Source organism: Leguminivora glycinivorella, chromosome 16 (genome assembly GCF_023078275.1).
Source record: "Leguminivora glycinivorella isolate SPB_JAAS2020 chromosome 16, LegGlyc_1.1, whole genome shotgun sequence".
NCBI classification, from domain to species: domain Eukaryota; kingdom Metazoa; phylum Arthropoda; class Insecta; order Lepidoptera; family Tortricidae; genus Leguminivora; species Leguminivora glycinivorella.
Window position 1 is genome coordinate 3,303,774 of NC_062986.1, and position 20,345 is coordinate 3,324,118.

At 41.9% G+C, this 20,345-nt stretch overlaps 2 protein-coding genes across 3 annotated transcripts; both read left to right on the forward strand.

Annotated features, from left to right (window-relative positions):
* The first annotated feature begins 255 nt into the window (after nt 1-255).
* On the forward strand, nt 256-2,336 carry LOC125234490 (UMP-CMP kinase). The gene has a single exon (XM_048140750.1). It carries the CDS (start codon nt 351-353, stop codon nt 984-986), a length of 636 nt encoding a protein of 211 aa, XP_047996707.1. The 5' UTR covers nt 256-350; the 3' UTR covers nt 987-2,336.
* Nucleotides 2,337-3,435: 1,099 nt separating this feature from the next.
* On the forward strand, nt 3,436-19,250 carry LOC125234570 (eukaryotic translation initiation factor 3 subunit A-like). Of its 2 annotated transcripts, XM_048140859.1 has the most exons (13): nt 3,436-3,652; nt 4,630-4,733; nt 4,808-4,879; nt 7,610-7,759; nt 9,512-9,710; nt 10,515-10,685; nt 11,430-11,593; nt 13,001-13,132; nt 13,808-13,942; nt 14,524-14,688; nt 15,475-15,600; nt 17,351-17,448; nt 17,998-19,250. In XM_048140859.1, exons 1-13 carry the CDS (start codon nt 3,559-3,561, stop codon nt 18,203-18,205), a joined length of 1,818 nt encoding a protein of 605 aa, XP_047996816.1. In that variant the 5' UTR covers nt 3,436-3,558; the 3' UTR covers nt 18,206-19,250. The 2 variants fall into 2 exon arrangements, with proteins under 2 accessions (XP_047996816.1, XP_047996817.1); XM_048140860.1 differs by lacking the exon at nt 7,610-7,759.
* The last annotated feature ends 1,095 nt before the right edge of the window (nt 19,251-20,345 follow it).

Here is a 20,345-nt window from a genome sequence, read left to right on the forward strand (position 1 = left end):
TTGCCATTTTGGCTACGGAACCCTAAAAAGTTAAGTACGGTACAAGAAATTTCATAATTCCCCTGGGAGAACGATTTTTCTATAACTCACGCTCCGCCTGCGTGCAATAGCACATTTATAGTGCGGGTGTGATGAAAAAGAAATTACTGCTATGGTACAAGAATAATTGTAATTTGTAAATAATCATTCATTATTATGCTCTCGTACAAATCGATTTTTCCGTTTGGTACGGCAGCTGGCAGCACTGATCATAACGTCATTTCATTCATGTCTAACTCAAGGTTACAGCATTGCGCATGTTTTATAAAATAAATTAATTTCAACGAAGTAAATTAGTCACTCTTCGTTTGATGCTAGATCGAGTGCTCCGTCGCTTTTCAGTTTTAGTCAACAAGATGATGCCAGAAGTGGTGTTTGTGTTGGGGGCGCCCGGCTCCGGCAAAGGGACGCAGTGCTCGTTGATCTCCAAAGAATACGATTACGTGCATCTGTCCGCGGGCGACCTGCTGCGCGAGGAGCGCCAGCGGCCCGGCTCGGAGTACGGGGAGATGATCGAGGAAAAAATCCGGAATGGCGAAATCGTACCCGTGGAGGTTACTTGCTCGCTCTTGCACAAGGCCATGCAGAAGTCCGGCAAGACGCGCTTCCTTATCGACGGCTTCCCGCGGAACAAGGACAACTTAGACGGCTGGGAGCGCGTGATGACAGACAAAACAAAGCTTCAGTTCGTACTTTTCTTCGAGTGTTGTCGGGACCAGTGCACGGAGCGGTGCCTGGGGCGCGGCGCGGCGGGCAGCGGCCGCTCGGACGACAACCTCGAGAGCTTGCAGAAGAGATTCAACACGTACCTGAACGACACCATGCCCATCATCGAGCACTACGACCGCCTCGGCCTCGTGCGGCGGATCGACGCTGAAGTCAGTCCCGCAGAAGTGTTCGACAGTGTCAAAAAAGTGTTCAGAGCCGTTGAGAAGAGTGAAAGTTAATTAAATTAACATGTATGAATAAATAGGTCAATATTAGCTGTAATGGTGTTTGACATGAGGCATTGTTGTATCCAGTGCAATAGTTATTTATTTGTCAGCTATGACAGGAATTTACAAGTTGAATTATTCAAGTACTTTGAGCATAATAATTATTGCAATTCGCTTAGTAGTCATATACAAGAATGAGATGTTTGATATGAACATAGGTTTGCATACTTTGCATAAAGTGGTCATGCAAAAAGATTAATTTTATTAAAGCATTAGCCTGCTTTCTTTTTTACCATGTTCAGGTGCTTCTAAACAATACAGTATACAATGGTCAATTATGTTACACCAATGGTCAGGCCAACCATCTATCCCAGTGAGGGTTTTCTTAGCTATTTATTCATTCCCCTTAGCATAATGTTAGCAAGAGCTTGAATAATGATAGAGTTCCTATAGAATTTTGTAGTTGGGCTGACTACATTAACAAATTCAATGCCACATTCTTAATTTTGTTTATTGCACGATGTGGCAGTGAAAAACTTAAATAAGTTTACATTTATAATAAATTGTCATTGGCAAAAGTACTTTACAACAGGTTACAAGTAACCTAAATTTTAAAGATAAAATTACAATGATTGGGATGATAAGAAAAATCATTGTTTTAAATGGTCCTTATTGGCTATAATTTAGATAAGACCTGTAATCTTCAAGCTGTAATTACTTATGATTTCTATCTAATTCACTTTGATTATAAAATAGCCATACAGTTGCCATTAGTGAAAATACCATGTATACTTAACGTAATATACTTGATATCTGTAATATTCAGTACAACTACAGTTGTAGAACAATAGATAAGCAGCTTTAGAGCTATGTGATAGTGCATTTTTTGTTGTAATGTCTAGTCTGGTTTTATTAGCGCCCCTACAAGTATAGTCGGCAAGAAAGTGTGATATGCACCCTTTTACAGCCCTGTATAGTCAATAGCTGCTATCTTTTTAACCCTTTCCTGCACACATAGCACATAATCAACTTATGAACAATAAGGATTCAATTTTGAACAAATTGTTTTATCGCAGCATGAAGGGCTTAATTTCAACTTACAAAATAAAACTCAAAGAAAAAAAATGACCTTCATGATGAAAAACCTTTATGATGGTTCTTCCTATAAAATGCCAGGGTTATAAGCAGGGTAGCAAAGTGGGGAAAAAAATGTGCCGCTGACTATAAAGACAACATTCCTGTTACCATGCAGTCAGAAATACCCATACACTTACTGTAACACGATGTTACTATACATTATTTATTATCTACTGGTTAGATTCCATTGCTATAATAGTAATAAAATATAATGTTCAAATATTACAACAGATTTTTGCTATGTTACCTTCTCCTAAGCTATGGCTGTGACCCGGCAGGCAAGCATGGTCGCACGATAAATGATAAAACATCAGGCCGATATCGCACTATTTGTAAGTGCGTGCCTGCTTGGACTCATACGGCGCGTCAAGAAACTACTGCTGTCATCCAAAACAACTTCAAACAAGTCAATAAAATTTTCTGCGTACCGCCGCGAGCGTTCCTGACCACAGCCTGACAGCAAAGGTCTATATTATATTGCATACAAAACAGTGCCGAATTGTGAATATCTATACATTTATTTATAGGCAAGGACAGGCATTAGGTTAATTCATCCGAACGTTATGGTAATCCTTGGGGAAGGGCTGTGTCCAGTAGTGGATGTTTTCCTACTAAAATGATGCATGCGCGGATCCAGGGTGGGGGTCATGGGGGTCATGACCCCCCCCTGGAGCCTAAGTTGGCCATACAAATAGACCACGTGACCCCCCCCTGGGGCCTCAGGCCTTTACCACGTGACCCCCCCCCTGGGCACGAAGCTGGATCCGCGCTTGAAATGATGATGATTGGTGAGATTATATTCAATAGACCGGTACAGGTAGGTACCAAGTACCAAGTGACTTGAAGATTCCTGTCTTAATAGCAATTATATCGTTGCAATAATTTTAAATTGCGCGTCGTACTAAAATGGCCTTAATAAACATTTTAAATGAATTCTGCAATAACTTTTCCGATGCAAATAATTATAGATTCTACTAGTAGATTCTTATCAAGTTAAAAATTATAAACTTAACACTAAAACTTCACGCCAAACGTGTTTCTGTCCTCTACAGTGTGGGTTTACATGATGTTCTATTTTATGTTTGTGTGCATTGTTTAGCTTCCGATTCTTCCGTCTTCGGATGCTTAATGGCCGACAACGCACCTCCAACATTTCTGATGTGTCGGGTGTCCATGGGCGGGGCGGCAGTGATCGCTTACCATCAGGCGACCTGTCTGCTCATTTGCCTCCTATCGCATAAAAAAATAGCCTATTGTATACTTTTTGAAGATCAACTACCTACTCCGGTAGTTTACAGACCTCTACAGAAGAATATAAAAAAAACTAAATTTACTTTCTGAATATTTGACACTGACAAATAATAAGTCGTCTGCTATTTACCTAAGGATATTTAAAATATTATCAGTAGGAATAAATATGTGTAACGTGTAGGGTAGTAAATAAAGCATGGCGCGCAAAGGACAGGTAGCTATCCAGGACTCCGTCGAAACGGACGAGGAGTTTGAGCACTATCTCAATGCGAATTTCCAGAAGTTGATTTGTAAGTACCACTAGTACGTAAACTGGCTTAATTTTCGAGCGGTCAGTGTTTTTTGTAGCCCAATTCTTTTTGTTTTTACGTTTGCGCATCTCTGCCGCCGTCAGTTTTTCCTTAGTCGCCTTATACGACAGCCACGGGATGAGCTGGGGTGGTGCTATTTCTCTTTTGATGCCGGGTCCACACGGCACCCCCGAATTCTAATAAAACCAAATCTTCAGTCTAGCTAGAAGGTTGCAGCTTTGAATGCTGCGTCCTGGGAGCTGATTTTTATTTATTTCGATCGTCTATTTATTATTATTTCTTCCTATACTGTCTCCGTCTTCACTACTATCTAGGTTTTTAAATTATCCTTATATTATTTAAAATAAATAAGTAAATACCTACCGCTAGATTCTCAATTTATATCGTTCGCTATGCCCTACAGATTATAGAGTGAGGAAATCGAGCACTAGAAATTAAAACGATGTAATGGCGAACGATACGCAACTGGCTCTATCGCAGAGTTAGAGAATAGAATAGGGGCCCTGGTCTGAAAATGTCTTTAAATGTATGTCAATAGCCGAATCATTTTAACTGTTTTATGAAACCGCGGACTTTCGCGATACAGGCTTTGCCTAATAGCACACCTCGGACACTGGCGATTAAATATATGAAACAGGCGCGTTCCTAGCACACAGTCTAAGCTCGTGTAGGCGAACGCGTACTATGCTTGTATGAGTGAAATATGACAGGTCGACTGTTCGTGTTATTGACAGAAAGTAACTGTGAGGTAACCGAGAGGGGGTGGGTGGTAGTTTCAGCGCGGAACGGGAGTGGCCATACTGTACGATAGTACACTTTATTATACTGTGCTAATAGTGTGGAAGTCACAGTGTATGTATTTTTTTTGTAGCTAATAGGTATATATTTCTTTCCTTGGCAAATAAATTATTCTCTTTTATTCTAAATACAATTTATTAGCTATTTAATTATTTCAGGTATGGAAGTGTATTCGGATTTTTGCGGCCCCTGTCTAGCTACAGCGTTCGCCGTCCGTAAGGGCAAGATGGAGATAGGGCAGGACCGGATCGCTATGGTCAAGGTACCTACTAAAAACGCGCCTGATATCGGATCGGATAATGTGAAAACGCTCTAACGAGTTAAATTTCTTTTCAGGCCATGTCGGACCATATTGACGCTCTATCCCGGTTCAGACAAAAGAGCGAACCAGTTTTTCTCTTTATATCGGTGAGTAAACGAATAAGTTACTGAGATACTTTTCTGCCAGATTTCCAAATGAATTTGATTCCAAAATATTTAGCTAAAATTACATGAATGTTATGAACTAATTGGATACGAAGAAGCACATTCAGATTATAAAATATGACGCCTTTTCCACTCACCCAATCATTCGGAACCTCATCACATTCAGTGCCGCTGACCTGGCCCCGTAGTCGAATGGCATTTCTACGACGAGAAACGAAGACGAAAGGTAGTCTGCCTCTGTCGCGCCAATACGCAAGAGCGATAGAGATAGATATCTACGAGCGTTTCGTTTCGTGAGCGTTTGTGCATTTCGGCTACGCACGCCGACATCGGGGTTTCTGTTAGGGACCATCCACACTCATGAGACGCATGTCTTGCGGCGCGCAACGCCCCGGAGTCGCGGCGCGCGCCACGACGCCTGGAGGCGCGTCTTACGTCCTTCCTATACAAAATGTACTCACGAGACGTTTTTTGAAATTACATTCGGGCGGCGTGGTGGAGACGTCCGTTGCGCGCCGCAAGACATGCGTCTCACGAGTGTGGATGGTCCCTTAGTAGAACTAAAAAAAACAAACTTCGGTTCTGTGGGAATTATTATGACCCCCAACGCTATATCTCCTCTACGGGTTCCCTCTATTTAGCATAACTTCAGTTGTCCGAAACGATTTTCGCATAACAGACTTCGCATAATCGATTTTCGCCGAATGTTAATTTGGCAGAAAACTTATTTGTCATAATCGAAAATAATACGAATATTACTTTGTCCGGAAATAAGTTCGCATAATTCTGTTTACGCCGATTGTTTTTATGAATAAAATTAATTCGCATAATTGTATTTGGCATATTTCTTAAAATCAGAATATCCACCCATACTAAATGCTGTTAAGAGAGTCGGTAAGTAAGTAAATTTATTTGCAAAGACTAAGTAGGTACATACATTAGCGTCTTAGGTGGTAGGTGACATTTGGATGCTTATTCTGCTATTTGTACTATACAGGTTTGGTTAGGTTAGAACTGCGACCTCAACAAATAAAACATTTTGTCAAGGATTTCGGTTAGGTTAGGTTAGAACTGCAACATTAATATAGTAGTATTACCTATGATAAAAATTCTGCGTAGTAAATGTCCACTAAGCCATGTTATGCATAAAAACCATTCGGCGAATAACCTTTATGCATTAAATATATTCGGACAAACAAAAATATGCCTAGACAAATTATGCGTAACTATACTATGCCATAACAGATTATGCGAAAGGTAAATTATGCCAATATAGATTATGCCAAAAAGAATTATCGATTGGGACCATCCACACTCGTGAGACGCATGTCTTGCGGCGCGCAACGCCCCGGAGTCGCAGCGCGCGCCACGACGCCTGGAGGCGCGTCTTACGTCCTTCCTATACAAAATGTACTCACGAGACATTTTTTGAAATTACATTCGGGCGGCGTGGTGGAGACGTCCGTTGCGCGCCGCAAGACATGCGTCTCACGAGTGTGGATGGTCCCTTAGTAGAACTAAAAAAACAAACTTCGGTTCTGTGGGAATTATTATGACCCCCAACGCTATATCTCCTCTACGGGTTCCCTCTATTTAGCATAACTTCAGTTGTCCGAAACGATTTTCGCATAACAGACTTCGCATAATCGATTTTCGCCGAATGTTAATTTGGCAGAAAACTTATTTGTCATAATCGAAAATAATACGAATATTACTTTGTCCGGAAATAAGTTCGCATAATTCTGTTTACGCCGATTGTTTTTATGAATAAAATTAATTCGCATAATTGTATTTGGCATATTTCTTAAAATCAGAATATCCACCCATACTAAATGCTGTTAAGAGAGTCGGTAAGTAAGTAAATTTATTTGCAAAGACTAAGTAGGTACATACATTAGCGTCTTAGGTGGTAGGTGACATTTGGATGCTTATTCTGCTATTTGTACTATACAGGTTTGGTTAGGTTAGAACTGCGACCTCAACAAATAAAACATTTTGTCAAGGATTTCGGTTAGGTTAGGTTAGAACTGCAACATTAATATAGTAGTATTACCTATGATAAAAATTCTGCGTAGTAAATGTCCACTAAGCCATGTTATGCATAAAAACCATTCGGCGAATAACCTTTATGCATTAAATATATTCGGACAAACAAAAATATGCCTAGACAAATTATGCGTAACTATACTATGCCATAACAGATTATGCGAAAGGTAAAATATGCCAATATAGATTATGCCAAAAAGAATTATCGATTGTAAAATTATGCCAAAACAAGGGGAACCCTCCTCTACTACTACTAATATACCTGTATACGCATTTCCCCATGTAATCGGCTACGCTCGTAGGCCTCGTAGCTAGTGGCCCGCACTAGCACTGAATGTGTTACGGTGCTCCATAACACATTCAGTGCAATACTGTGTGACAGGGACAGCGTAATGTCAATGCCATCGCCCTGTCACACAATTTTATATTATTATTAGTATAACAGCCAGTGTGGGAGAACCATTAAGAAATAACTCGCTATAGCGCACCAGTGCTACGGCGTAGTGATCGTAGCGTGTAGCAAACTAAGGACAAAACATATTTTGTAAAGAATATTTTCTCTGAAAGATTTCGCCAGGAACGATAATTTCTATCGAATTTGACTTGTGGCTATTCATGAATATTAAGATAATATATCTACTACAAGGTGTGTCTTGTATGTTGTAGAAAGGCAAGCTAACTCGCGCTCTGTTCGGCGCGAATGGGATCGAGCTATGTCGCTTAATAGAGGAAGAATTGTCATTAACGCAGAAGGAGATAGACACAGGCCACGATCGGCCTAAGCAGGAGATCACAGAACATTTACCTGAGGAAACAGTGGGCACACATTTTCACTATTTGTTGTTTCTTGAATGGTAAAGTAAATGGAGCTGGGGCCTTACCATGATCTCTTAACGCGATTCAGTTTAGGACCTAAACTGAACTGTGTCGCTATTTCCTACCACGACATTGTTATTGCGATCAAATTTCGACCAAGCGAGCGATAAGCGTCCCAGCCGTTTCATTCACTCATCTCAAGTGTATTTCGTACCATGACATGCCACTTGAGTCTAAACTGAATCGCAGGAATGTCAATTTTAGCGGTTCATAAAAAGTTAGGCGCCTAAACTAAACTGCTCTGCGTTTGAATCGTTTTTAAAAAGATCGTGGTAAGGCTGCTGTAGCAGAAAATAAGTGGCTTTAGTTGACATTGGGTCAGGCAGCGCTGGTCAGTTCAGGCTCCGTAGCCGAATGGCATTTCTACGACGCGAAACGAAAACAAAACGCCGCGAAAGCTAGTCTGGCTCTGTCGCGCCAATACACAAGAGCGATAGAGATAGATAGCTGCAAAAGAGATCTTCTCGTGAGCGTTTTGTGCATTCCGCTACGCACAATGTGCCGCGGCGTACACAGTAGGAGATCTACACTGGCGCCGTGCGATCTAAACAGCACTACACTACGAGATCACGGAGCAACTTCCAGAAGAGACTGTGATTGGTGCAATTATTTACAAAGATCCGTGTGGCCATTTTTTTCAAAGTTGTTCCCCCCACTTTTTTTTTTTTGATTTGGAAATTTTTATGTCGTTTTCACCCAGAATCGCGAGCTCTTTCAATCCTAACAGGAGAAAGAAAGTGTCCCAAGGTTTTTTCCCATTCCGTTACCATTTTTTCATACATTTTGTATGGCGGTAACGGAATAGATGGTTTGAAAAATCTATGGAAATCTTGGGACATTTTTTTTTCTCCTATCAGGCTCGAAAGACCTCGCGATTCTGAGTACGAATCGCGTAAAAAGTACCCATGTTACAAAAAAGTGGGGTGGAAACTTTGAAAAAAATGGCACGTGTATGGGTAGTAAATGTCGCTTTATACGCAGATACGTAGGCTTCCTGTTTATTCCTCACCTGCTATCTAGTTAATTCCTTCAATCAATGGGATTGAAAGTAATTCGTCAGTTTAATAATGAAATAACAATATAGGTAACCACACTAAAAATGCTATGAATTATCAGTATCCACTTGCTGATCTGTAAAACTAAATTTTCAAATTGGCGCGGAGATTTTTTGACTTTTGCGAGGAAGTGATACCTAATAACTAGAAACTATTTTTCACAAAATAATATGCTCACGCAACACATATTAGTCCTGGAATGTCCCCTCACCAAATTCCAAAGACGAATTGAAGACCTGATAAACCTCAGCGAAACGGCCATTGGGTATTTGAAGAGCACATAGGTACATACTTATATCAATCTCTAATTTAAGATTTAGTACGTAAGGAAATATGTAATTTAAATCCAGTAAGACGTAAAAATGCCAGACGATAAATAAATAAATATGATCTAAGTGGGACAAAAAAAATGGTGCCAATATGTTATATTATTTCGCATACTTTCCACTTCGCAACCGCTGTACTAAGTGTTTGAAAAATGGTAACGAAGTGAAAAAAATAAATTTGGTACATTTTTTTTCACTTAGTAGGATCGAAAGGGCTCGTGATTCTGAGTAGGAAAAATATTTTTACCTATTTAGAAAAACAAAATGAATCTTTTTTCGCGAAAATGCCCTAATACATTATTGAAATCCAGGCGCGGCTCGACGAAGAGTTGAAGCTGGAGGCTCAGAATAAGGCAGAGGAAGAGCGCATCCGTATCGCCACGCTGGCGGCCCGCAAGAAGCGCGTCTCGGAACGGCTCGCGGGCTTCGTGGCCAGTCTCAACTTTATATTGTTCTTCCCGCACTGCCACCAGGCTTACTACGACCTGTATGAGAACTGGGACAAGCTCAGTAAGTACCTACTGCTGCTGCTCATCTTCATCATATTCAGTTTCAGAAAAACAGGTCTCCGAACGGTTGTCCCACGCAGTCGCTAGTCTGAACTTCATTCTGTTTTCCCACATTGCCATCAGGCTTGTTAGAACCTATGTGAGAATTGGGACAGGCTCAGTAATCGTGAAATTTTGTATGGCCTTAAAGGTACCCAATAGCCATATCGCTGGAGTCTTTAATTGAGTTCACCTTCCCTGTTTGTTGCTAAAAAGGGCCCGGGAACTATAGGTATGTGCACTCAAGGAGTTGTTGAGCCATTTAGAGGCCACAAAAAATGTGTCATTTCATAGTTAAGCTATGACGTGTCCAGTATAAAATAAGCAAGAAGTGGATCAACAATTAAAGTCCGTAACCGTACCTCCCTTTTTTTGTACCTTCCAGCAGAAAGAGCTCTGAAAAATGACCGTGTAACCTGGTCAATAAAAACCATACTAATATTATAAATGGGAAAGTGTGTGTGTCTGTTTGTTTGTCCGTCTTTCACGGCAAAACGGAAGGACGAATTGACGTGATTTTTTTAAGTACAGATAGTTGAAGGGATAGAGAGTGACATAGGCTACTTTTTGTCTCTTTCTAACCCCCCACTTCGCTAAATCGAAAGTGGAAGTTTGTATGGAGCTGTCCGCAATTTTCGAATATAACGCGAGCAAAGCCGCGAGTAAAGGCTAGTTATAACAATATATAAACACCATAAATTGTAAACACCAAAATACTTTACAACAGAATATCTACACAACAACAATAACAATATTCTACTTGCAGATATCCAAGTAGCAGCCAAGGAGGAGATCCAGATAACCGAGGATATGATCCCCGAAGTGCTCTACATGAGCGACGTTCAACCCAACGAGGCGTGTGTCCACGCGCTGTGCCACGGACCAGCTCTGGTCGTGCTGTTCAAGTTCTTTGACAACGACTTTAGGAACTTCGTGAGTGAGTAGACAGACATATAGACAGATAAGGACAGCTGTAGTGGAACCCAACGAGGCGTGCGTCCACGCGCTGTGCCACGGACCAGCTCTGGTCGTGCTGTTCAAGTTCTTCGACAACGACTTTAGGAACTTCGTGAGTGAGTAGACAGACATATAGACAGATAAGGACAGCTATAGTGGAACCCAACGAGGCGTGTGTCCACGCGCTGTGCCACGGGCCAGCTCTGGTCGTGCTGTTCAAGTTCTTTGACAACGACTTTAGGAACTTCGTGAGTGAGTGCGACAGATAGATAGACAGGCCAGACAGACAACCAGACAGTCAGTCAACTATAGTGGAACCCAACGACGCTTCGTGTGTAAGTATCCGTCGCGTTCCGACGCGAGTCATCCTTAAATCGTCACTTACCTACCCTGTAGTAACACTTACCTACTCAGAAATCTCGTAAAATCATGAATGTCTTCGCATCATGAATGTTTGATCCACAATAACGCACAGATTCGTCAAATCTGACCATTGATTACGAAACAGTACCTACGAGTCAAAATTGAATTAAATGATTTATTGTCAAGCCACAGGTAAAAATATAAAAGATGTCAAAAATAATACTTACTTAGTCTCTTTTCCGCACTCTATACCGTCTCTGGTGTACAATATTTAGCGTCATGCACAGCATGTCATGATTGTCATGAACATATTCGTGAATGACATAATCTTGATGCCTATTGTACGGAATAATGATTACAGACGTGCTCCGCCACTTCCTCTACGAGATGATCCCTGAGCCGAAAGAAGATGTGCCCCCAGAGAAGCAGATCCCGCCCATCCCGGCATACGAGCGGTACGCCACCATCAGCAAGACGCCGAGAGAAGTGCGACGAGATCGGTACAATGCCATGCTGCAGAAACTGGTTAGATTGACCACAACTTAATGAAGAAAGCCAATAGCCGAGCCCACACTGGCCGCACGACTCGCCAGGAAAACGGCCGTGCTCATGCGCGGACGTTTGCCTCGCTCGAGCAAAGCTCAGCAAGATGGCGGCCCTCGGTCAGCTGTTCAAAATAATTCTGCATGAGAGCACATCTTCTTCTCTTCTTCCTCGTTCCCTCAATGCTGAGGATCGCGACCACAAGTAGCGTGTCTCAATTGAACGCGGTCATAAGCCATGTGGACTGCACGATATAGGCTGCCGCCAGTCGACTTCTTCACACATGGTTGGGGGGCTCGTAAGAGATGGTCTGACATCTCTTACGAGCCCCACCCCAAGCGCGAGAGAGAGCACATATTTATCGCGGTAAATCGTAAATGATTTACTTTTATTTTTTATTCTTCTATAAGAGAATATGCGAAATCCACGAATTATGTGCCATGGAAATAAATATGTAACTATTTTTTGAACAGCTGACTTAGGGTCGCCATCTTGCTGAACAAATTTGCTCGGGCGAGACAAACGTGCACAGACGTTTTCCTCGCAAGGCGTGCGGCCAGTGTAGACCTGGCTAATTAATAGAGTTCTGCTTGTCTTTAAGTTACGAACGCTCCCTGTTATATCTCCGTTTGTCCCTTGTCTTAGTCCCTTATGACTAGGGATAGTGACCATTTGGCTTAAGTGTTCCTGTCATTTTGTCTCCGTCCGTCTCGATCTCCCGTATCTTGTCACCTATCAACCCACGCAAATACGCCAGAATTAAAATGACATTTTATTTGAACAACCAGTTATGTTTTATACCTTTTAGGGCCAGTTGCATCAACTACATTTGACAGACACATCATCGTAATTTTACTTTTACATCCTAATTTTACTTTACTTTACTTTTAGTTCACTAAGTAGTCCTTAAGATAATTGCCATGCCCTAACAGGGTATCATGTACCTACCTTATAATATTTGAATACCATCCTATGTAAAATGATATGATATGATATGATATCGTCACGCAGTAGACGTCTATAGAACTTCCCATACAATAAAATTTTACGAATGCTTTAACGGAGACAGGGGGTTTGATGCAACCGGTCCTTAATCTTTTTCGTCATTAGCCTGGGCAAATATTAGGTATTATGAACATATTTAAAAATATTTTAAGTGGGTTACTTACGTGTTAAGTCGATATAACGTTCGACATGTTTCGATCCATTTCCGAGGATCTTTCTCAAGAGTAGCGACCCCGCCTTTACATATTGAGAGCGCGACGCATACTGCGAGCTGCGGGCACTTGCTCTGTGTGCGCGGCTGCTGAGGGCGGGCAGAGGGGGGGTCGGCGGTGCGGGCGACGTCACCGTTGCATGGCGAGGTATTATGAATCTTATCGGTTACAGAAAGAAGAAGAAGAGGAACGACTACGTCTGGAGGCGGAGCAGGCTCGTCTGGCGCGAGAGGCTGAGGAGGAACGCCTAGCGGCCGAGAAACAACGCCAGGAGGAGGAGAAGATGGCGCGCATTGCTGCTGGGGTAAGGTTCTTGATTACAATAAATACAGTTAGGTATATGACATTGTCTCGAATGCAGAGTGCAGTATATTAAGGTATTACATGTAGGTAGAATCGCTCGCGCTTGACCATGTTTTTATTTCTGAATAAACCGCCATTGAAGTAACATAATGTTTATTTATATCGCTCTACATATATGATAAGTACACGACATTGGCGCAGTCGGTAGGATACGAACCTATGCCTCCAAAAGGAATCTTATTTCCAGCAGAGAGGTAAGTAGGTTTGATGCGGCAGGGCTATAATGGACAGCTGTCTATCATTTGTCACCATGTCTGTCACGTTCTAGCGAGTATGTAAGTGCGAAAGTGACGCATGATATGACAAGTGACAAAAACACGACCATGGCACGGCCACTGGAGGGGAAGAAGATCGTATCGCGGTCGGGGTGTATCAATAGATTCATACAAATACAAGCGTGTTTAGTACGGGATACTGTGTTCCTGTAGAGTCTGGTGTAAAAGAAATAGAACCAGGAGAATATCTGTAGTAGGTAGGTACAGTTAGGCACGAAGTATTCTATTTTCAAAAAACGCGGGTTTTTAGACCGGACTATAGGCATTTTGCCTGTACTTGTCTGTACGTATAGACAAGTACAGTAAGCTTTTGTTCCTAAAGTATTATTCTCACATTGCAGCTTCCCGCTTCTCCGGAGCCTGAACCAGTGACGGAAGAGGAACAATTGCCAGAGGGGGAAGGAGGGGAGAAAGCCGAAGGGGACGACTTGCCCGAAGGAGAAAAAGCAGAGCAGACTGAGGACCCGGATGCTGTTGTGAGATATCATCATCGTCATTTCAGCCGTTAATGCCACTTCCGTCCCTTCGTGTCATCATCCTCCTTGCGTTATCCCGGCATTCGCCACGGCTAATCCCAAGATTTGGCGTAGGTTTTAGTTTTTACGAAAGCCACTTTCATCTGACCTTAAAACCCGAATGATGTTTTCCTTCACCGAAAAGTGACTGGCGAATAAGTCCCGAAAAACTCATTGATACGAGCCGCGGTTCGAACCCGCGATCTCTGGATTGAAAATCGCACGCTCTTACCGCTAGGCTATCAGCGCCTTCCCACTTCCCTCCCTTCGTATATGCCACGTATACACGTATTCGGGAGTAAGCTGCAGCAACTTTGGAAGTACGCAGGTTGACAAAAAATAAGAACCTATTCAATTTAAGTAACAAAAGATTTATAGATGTGATTCATTTTTGTGTGAAAAAAAAAAGAGATATTTTGTCTGACTTCTTCGACCAAAGTTAAAGAAAATTCAAATATTTTGAAAAATGAATATCCCTAACCAAGAGTAAGGTGGGTTCTATGGTTCTAGGTTTTGCAATCAAACACATGCGTTGTTCTCAGGCGGCAGAAGAAGCCGCTCCCGAAGAGGTGGTAGAAGAATTCCACTCCGACGTGGAGGTTGAGGGGGAGGACTACATTCCTCCAGGCGGTCTGTTCGTGCCTGGCTTGTACTCTCCCCCTAATAATCTCGCCAAAGCCAACGGACTGAAGCTATTCTTCCCTAAGGTAATATCATAGACCAGCTTCTCACGATGAGGTAGTTGAAGAGCTCCATTCAGGTGGGGAGGTGGAAAGGAAGGACTATATTCCATTAGACGGGCTGTTTGTGCCCGGATTGTACTCGCCAACTAATGACCTCGCCAAAGCCAACGGACTCAAGCTGTTCTTCTTTAAGGTACCTATCAGAATAGCCCTCCTATCCCTCTTTTAAATGGAATCCTTATACCTATTCTTCGGCGTACTTTCCTACTTGAAAAATGTTACCATGTTTAGAGCGTAAGTTTCGTTCATCAAATTTTTGGGGCACGCCTTGTCATAGAAATATGATATTTTTATTAGCCTACATAGTATTCCACTGCAAAGGCCTCCCCAATGGATCTCCAATTCTCCATACGTCACGGTCTGGAGCAATCTCTGGCCAGTCGCCATGATATGCTGTATGCATCCGGTCATCGCGCCATCTCCGCCTGAGTCTGCCAGATCCTTGCCCATTGCACCCAAATCTTGTCAATTTTTGCCCACCTTTGTGGGTGCATGTGACATACATGGCCGGCCCAGTCCCATTTAAGCTTGGCCCTTGGTGGTCTTAACCCCAACATCAGTAACGACCGTTTTACTCATTGGCAAACCTTCAATTTGGTTTTTTGCGCCTCGGTCAGATAAACATATTTACAGGAATTACAGGATATTCTCATTTATTCGTTTTCTGCTCATGGTGTACAGTTCAAATAGCCTAACTATTCTTATATTTCGTAACCGTATAATTCCTCAGGATACCTATCGTTTGAACAGGTGATCGCGGCGATGACGAAGATCGAGACGGAGCACCTGCCGCCGCACACCCTGGTCCTGTTCCCGATCGACAAGCGAGAGGGCGTCAAGGAGATCGTCGACCAATACAAGGATGAGATACTTAATGTAACTACCACAACTAAATCCATACTAATATTATAAATGGGAAAGTGTGTGTGTCTGTTTGTTTGTCCGTCTTTCACGGCAAAACGGAGCGACGAATTGACGTGATTTTTTAAGTGGAGATAGTTGAAAGGATGGAGAGTGACATAGGCTACTTTTTGTCTCTTTCAAATGCTTGCGAAGCCGTGGGCAAAAGCTAGTATGATATAAATACTTAATTTATTTGGTTTGAAGAAGGCTGCTGAGAGAAAACGGCTTGCGTTTCTATGCAGAAGGCGGTTGCATTTATTATATACTATTTAATATCTTTAAACGAGCATTCTTGTATCTAAACATGTATAATATATACCGGCGATCTCGGTATTCTCGGTAACAGCTCGAACGATTTCTTAGGTCCTGGGAAACACGAATTTCTGAGTTTTCGAACTCGAGCGAAGCTCCGTCGCCCAGATACTTTTATGAATGTACCATTCAAGTTAGAAACGTGTCTCTCAACCAGGGTAGTAGAACAGTACATCAACAAACGCAAAGGAAAAAAAAAGTAACATACATACATACATACATATAATCACGCCTGTATCCCATAAAGGGGTAGACAGAGCACATGAACTACTAAGTTTCAGTGCCACTATTGGCAAAAATTGTGACATTGCAGTGACAGGTTGAAAGCCTCTCGCCTACTCCACAAATTAACCCATATCTCCCAGTCGACTTCTACGACACCCACGGGAAGAAAGGGGTGGTGAAATTCTTAAAAATGTAACATCTAAAAAGGAAAATGAAGTCCTTTTAAAACTTCAGCCACTTAGCTACCTTGCGTTTTTAACATTTTAGGTAGGATGGATATCCCTGTATCATTAATTCTAAAAATAATGCAGGCTGACCTCTGAACCGGGATTCGCGACCTGTAGTCATTTAGATAAAGCAACAATGTAGCCGCATCCGACAGTGTTTGTAGTGTTAGGTAATTTATTTGTCAATAACAGATAATGTTTGCAACTGCAACTGTATACGTTTCCTAGTTCCTACTGATGGAAACTGTATTATAATTTCCTATGTTCCTATTGATAATGAACTTTGTCAGAAGGGCAGGGCATTTTCGCGAGAAGAATCACCAAAAATATTTTTTTAAGGTAGGTAGGTATTTTATGTTTTTCTTACTCAGAATCACGCCCTTTCGATCTTGGGCAAAAAATGTTATTAATATTTTGCATAGGTTGTAGGTAGTAGTTGTAGGTACAGTGTTGAAAAATGGTACCTAACGAAATGAAAAAACATGATTTGGGACACTTTTCTTCTGAGTACGAAAAATATTAAATTTACCTATTTTAGAAAAAAAAGTTATTTGGATTCTTCTCGCGAAAACGTCCAGAAAACACTTTAATAGCTAATGAAAACTATAAAACATTTTTTTTAGGGGAGAACTAGGACTGCAGTTGAGGGTGCCCTCGTTCAATAAAAATAAATAAATAAATATTGGGGGACACCTTACACAGATCAACCTAGCCCCAGACTAAGCAAAGCTTATACTATGGGTGCTGGGCGAAGATATAAGTACTTATTTATATAGATAAACACATACTTATATACATAGAAAACATCCATGACTCAGGAACAAATATCTGTGTTCATCACACAAATAAATGCCCTTACCGGGATTCTAACCCGGGACCGCCGCTTAGCAGGCAGGGTCACTACGCGCTAGGCCAGACCGGTCGTCAATTAATGGTGTTATTAATGGTGTTATTTTCAGTTGGGGATCTTCCACGGCGACGAATTCAACAACCTGGAACACGTCGCGTACACCATCAAGCAGTACGATAAATTGGAGCGCGGCTATCCATACAAAACGTAACTACTAATTATTTTAGAATATAATAGAATAGAAACATTTATTTAACGCCACAACAAAGTACAAATAAAACAGAAGTCATCAAAACGAAAAACATTAGACGCTAAAATACGACCCCCACTCAGCATAATGCCGCGGACATCCGCAGCGCTGGTTTTCTGCGGGGACCTGACTTACACTAGGTTAAATGGCGGCACTTACGCCAACAACACACAATGGATACAAATATTGTTTTTATTGCTATTTTGATTTAAACTTACACGATTTTTACACATATATATTTAAAATTGCAAACGGGACTTAATCGCGTATTATTATGTTTTTCACACTGACCTCCGACGTTTCAAGGATGGCATTTGTCCCCGTGGTCTTGGAGCAGACTGGCTTAAGTTGACATCAACATCTAGCTCGAGTTTTTCGAACTACCCGCACTTGGCTTCCTGACTATTACCCACTTGAACGTTTTGTGCACTAGGGATGTCATCTTGTCGATACACAACCGAATACCGCGAGTGTTTTTTAAAACTTTTTTTTTATTCCTTGTGCAGCAAAGATCGCGTAGCGGTGATGGTGTCCCGTAAGCGGAGTTTACCGTTGCTGCAGCTGGCTGGGCTTAACCCGACCTACATCAGCATCGACCCTCCTACAGCCATCCGAGACTGCCTTACCCTCTTCCCTGTGGGGTATGGAGATGACTATGAGGAGGAGGAGAGCATAATTGAAGAGGAGATTGTGGTTAGTTACTTAACTTGGTAGTCGGGTTCAACCCGACATACATCAGTATCGACCCTACTACAGCTGTGCGGGACTGCCTTACCCTCTTCCCTGTGGGGTATGGAGATGACTATGAGGAGGAGGAGAGCATTGTTCAAGAGGAGATTGTGGTTAGTTATTTAACTTGGTAGTCGGGTTCAACCCGACATACATCAGTATCGACCCTACTACAGCTGTGCGGGACTGCCTTATGTACTCTCTTCCCTGTGGGCTATGGAGATGACTATGAGGAGGAGGGTAGCATAGTTGAAGAGAGTGGTTTAGTTACTTATCTTGGTAGGCGGGTTTGACCAGATCTACTACATGAGAATAAATTCTCCTGCAGCCGTGCGCGATTGTCTTACGCTCATCCCTGTGGGCTATGGAGATGACTATGAGGAGGAGAGCACAGTTGAAGAGGAAATTGTGGTTAGCTACTTAACTTGGTAGTCAGGTTCAACCCGAGGTACTTAGCATCGTCCCTCCTAAGCAAGATTCAATACCTATGGGCTAAAAAAATACCGATTATAAATAGTTTTCACTGTAATGTTTTGTTATTTTCAGGAAGTACCTCCCGAGCCGGAACCAGTTGTTACTGAGGTAAACACTAACTAAAAACAATTTCAACTATAAGCACTCACTTTAGGCTTTATTTAATGGGCTTTCAAAGCAAAGTTTCTACCTTTGAACCTCGACTTGTGACTTTCCCTGTCTCCGATTTCGCAATTGCTTATGGGAAGGACATACAAGACTACGTGGATAGTCCTTACTTAAAGAAAAAAAAAATATTTTCAGAAACACTATGTACCTACTGCAGTCAGCCAATTAGAATCATAAGCCACTGTAGAACTTTTTCATAGTAGCCTTGCCGATATAGTGGGACCAGTGCATACTACTATGTATAAACACACGTTTTTCGCAAATGTATGTACTTAGGTTTCCTTTCGGAGCTTTTTCTTTTTTTTAGATGCCGAAACTAATGAAGCGCTGGTGGCCTAGCGGTAAGAGCGTGCGACTTTCGATCCGGAGGTCGCGGGTTCGAACCCCGGCTCGTACCAATGAGTTTTTCGGAACTTATGTGCGAAATGTCATTTGATATTTGCCAGTCGCTTTTCGGTGAAGGAAAACATCGTGAGGAAACCGGACTAATCCCAATAAGGCCTAGTTACCCTCCGGGTTGGAAGGTCAGATGGCAGTCGCTTTCGTAAAACTAGTGCCTACGCCAAATCTTGGGATTAGTTGTCAAAGCGGACCCCAGGCTCTCATGAGCCGTGGCAAATGCCGGGATAACGCAAGGAGGATGATGAGATGCCGAAACTAAAAAAAAAATATTTTTTCAGGTACAATAGGATATTTAAAAAGCACACCAAAAGCGAGTAAGTGATGACCTATCGGCGATAGAAGCATTAGAAACGTACAAAAGATAGTCGCTCCTGTGTAGGGTTACAAATAGAAAAAAAAACAATAGTTATTTGTTATACAAGGGGGCAAAGTTGTATTTTAACGCCGAGTGTGGAATTGAAAAACGAGCAAGTGAAAGGATTCTATAGTTGAACCACGAGCGAAGCGAGTAGTTCAAGAATAGAATCCTGAACTTGGGAGTTTTTTAACACTTTCGCTACCAAGAACCCGACTGTCGGGTACACCGCTCGTAGAAGCGTAGCCGATTACATGGGTTTCCCCGTATGTAGCGAAAATGTCGTAGCGCCGCGTAGAGCCCGGTTTCGAAAGTGTTAACACACGAGAAGTAAAATACATTTGCACCCGAGTGTAACACAAAACTTTTCGCCTCACTATAGCGAGGAAACTACAACGCAAAAAATGCGTTTATCACTGCTTCCAGTAGTTCCACGGGTGGTAAATCATCTTTATTACTAGAATCACCTACTTTTATCAATTTTAAAGCAGTTAATTTGACTTTATTCAAGATCAAATTACTTTACCCACTAGTGGATAAAATGCGTTTTAACCCGCTGGTTACGCTGGTATTAAAGGACAAAACACGTGTTTCCGAGCTAGTGAGGGGAAAATGTTTTTTTTTTCAGAATTGTAAAAAAAATCATGAAAAAAAAAACCGAGCACCATGGCCTTTTTCTAAATATGTTTTTTTTTACAGATGAACAAATAATTCGACAATAACGGT